The sequence below is a fragment of the Megascapheus bottae genome, chromosome 1 (genome assembly GCF_031878675.1).
Source record: "Megascapheus bottae isolate mThoBot1 chromosome 1, mThoBot2.hap1, whole genome shotgun sequence".
NCBI lineage: Eukaryota > Metazoa > Chordata > Mammalia > Rodentia > Geomyidae > Megascapheus > Megascapheus bottae.
Genome location: NC_143509.1, coordinates 7,089,416 through 7,092,261, shown reverse-complemented (window position 1 = coordinate 7,092,261; position 2,846 = coordinate 7,089,416). Strand labels below are relative to the sequence as shown.

Below are 2,846 nucleotides of genomic sequence, written 5' to 3'. Positions count from 1 at the left end.
ATTTCAAAAGGGAAATCAAAGAAAAGCACTGGTGATACACATGTCATCCAAGATACTCAAGAGACTGAAAACTGAAAACCATGGCTCAAAGCCACACCAGTCAAGAGAAGTCTGTGAGACTCTTATCTTCCATGAGCCACCAAGGAGCTGGAAGTGGATCTGAATTAGCAAAATGCCTTAAGCAAAAAAAAAAACTTACGGGCAGCAGCCAGGCCCTGAGTTAAAAGCCCCAGGAATACCACCAGAAAATAAAGACATCAAAAACTCAGGGAATATAAAACAAAGGATATTTACCCAAATACTATAATATTAAAGTGATTGGCTTTGCACAGCACTCCCGTGCAAAGCAATCAGAGAAAGAAAAAGGCATCCCTGGGTGGGCATGAGCACCTGAGCTAGCAGTGGGTATTGATTGAACTTTTGCTTTCTTGCCCCAAGGAGAACAGCCAGGGCTATGACCGCACAAAACCACACAGGGGAATCACCATTCCTCCTCTTGGGCCTCTCAGACGACCCTCAACTCCAGCTCATGCTCTTTGGGATCTTCCTGTCCATGTACCTGATCACCGTGCTGGGAAATCTGCTCATCATCCTGGCCGTCACCTCTGACCCCCACCTCCACACACCCATGTACTTCTTCCTCTCCAACCTGTCTTTTGTGGATGTCTGTTTTACTACTACTACCATCCCCAAGATGCTGGTGAACATCCAGACCCAGAGGAAAGACATCTCCTACCCAGAGTGCCTCACTCAGGTGTATTTCTTTCTGGTTTTTGCTGGAATGGATAATTTCCTATTGTCCATGATGGCTTATGATCGCTTTGTGGCCATCTGTCACCCACTGAACTACCCAGTTATCATGAACCCTCACTTCTGTGGCCTCCTGGTCCTTCTGTCTTGGCTTCTCATTTTCTGCATCTCACTAATCCATGTTTTACTGATGAGGAAATTAACCTTCTCCCAAGGAACCACCATCCCCCATTTCTTCTGTGAACTAGCTCAGGTTCTTCAGGTGGCCAGCTCTGACACTCTTATCAATAACATTTCTATGTATGTGGCTACTGTGCTGTTCTGTGTGTTTCCTGCCTTAGGAATCTTCTTCTCTTACCGTCAGATCCTCTCCTCTTTAATGAAGATATCCAACGCAGCTAGCAAGCACAAAGCCTTCTCCACCTGTGGCTCTCACCTCTGCGTGGTCTCCTTGTTCTACGGGACAGGACTTGGGGTGTACCTCAGCTCTGCGGTGTCCTCCTCTGCCCACAGAAGCAAGATGGCCTCGGTGATGTACACAGTGGTCACTCCCATGCTAAACCCCTTCATCTACAGCCTGAGGAACCAGGACGTGATGGGGGCTCTGGGGAGACTGCCAGGCAGAGTAGTCTCCTGTCTTGATGGATTGTGAACCACATAACAAAGTAGTCCATTGGAAGAGAGAAGACAAATCGGCTGAATTTCAGCATGGTCAAAATTTTTCCTATATTTTAGGACTCATTATATATTTTCCATCTACAAAAGAGATATTAGATCATGTCTACTCTGCAAAGCCCTATGGCTTTGTTTGTCAATGTGTGGCCATGTCTTACAAAGAATTCTACATGCTATCTTTTAAAAATCTCTTTGTCTTTTCAATGTGAATTGTCCTTAATATACCCATTCAGACATATTAAAGCATTTCTAAATTGAACATAGAAAGCACTTATCACAATCCAAGCTTACACAGTATCCCCCTAAGTTATCCTCTTCAATGTCAATTCTTCCTCTCAACATTCTGAACAACTTCTTCTCCTCCTCCTCCTCCTCCTCTTTTTCCTTCTCCTTCTCCTCTTTGTTCTCTTACTCCTTCTTCTGGAACTTGAATTCAGCCCCTGGGTGCTCTCCATCAGCATTTTTGGTCAGGGTTATCCCTCTACCATTTCAGACACATCTACACAGTCCCCTTTTGAGGAAGCTATTCAAAGATGGAACTCTCATAGACTTTTGTCTGTGCTGCCTTTAAACCACTATCCTCAGATCTCAGCCTCACACCCTCACAGCTGGGATTACAGATATCAGTCTCTGCCACCTGGCGAGATGAATTTTATTTTTGATTTCACAGAACCGGAATAAACACATACAAGAATCCAAGTAGAATTCCTACACTTTCTGAACAGCAATTATGGCAATACATATGAGATTTTAAGTCAAGGGTTTTATTTTTTTTTGTTTTTTACTAATTTCTCTTTCCCACTCAGGTATGAACTTGTTTCCATGGTAACTGTATAGGTGACATCCACACCAACAGTGTCTGAGGATGCCTGTTTCTTCTCACCCTCACCAGAACTAGTTGTAGATTTCCTTCATGCTTGACATAATACAAAATCAAAGTGTTTTAAGATTTGCACACCCTGTGTAGCTAAAGAGGTTCAATATTTCTTCATGGATTTCTTCATAGCCAATTTCACCTCTCTTAAAGACTGTGTTAACAATCCTTTACTTCACTGTAAAATCAATTTAATTGTGGATACTTAATATTTGATGTGGAATATCTGAGAGGCTTTCCTTCTCTCCTGGGACTGGGGCTCTTTGAAAGTGAATATCCACAAAGCACTTCTCTCATTCTCATCAGCATTTCCAGTGCTCTGAATAAAGTTTCAATTTACTGAAATCCCTTTTGTCAATTTTTCCTCCTATTTAATAAAAATATTACAAAACTTTCCAAAAAGTACTAGTCTTGGCAATATCTCTCCTTACATTCTCTATGATTTCCTGTTTAATCTGAGCTTCAGGTCTTACAGGCTGAGATGTGAGGATGGCTCTTCAAAACCAGGTTGGGCAGGAAAGTCTGTAGCACTCTTATCTCTACCCAT

At 42.6% G+C, this 2,846-nt stretch overlaps 1 protein-coding gene across 1 annotated transcript; it reads left to right on the top strand.

Annotated features, from left to right (window-relative positions):
• The first annotated feature begins 454 nt into the window (after positions 1 to 454).
• On the top strand, positions 455 to 1,402 carry LOC150068218 (olfactory receptor 7D4-like). The gene has a single exon (XM_090352316.1). The coding sequence runs from the start codon at positions 455 to 457 to the stop codon at positions 1,400 to 1,402; it is 948 nt and encodes a 315-aa protein (XP_090208442.1).
• Positions 1,403 to 2,846: the final 1,444 nt, after the last annotated feature.

What these genes read in the sequence shown, in the direction of transcription:
- LOC150068218 (XM_090352316.1), top strand. Translation starts at nt 455, where the DNA reads ATGACCGCACAAAACCACACAGGGGAATCACCATTCCTCCTCTTGGGC.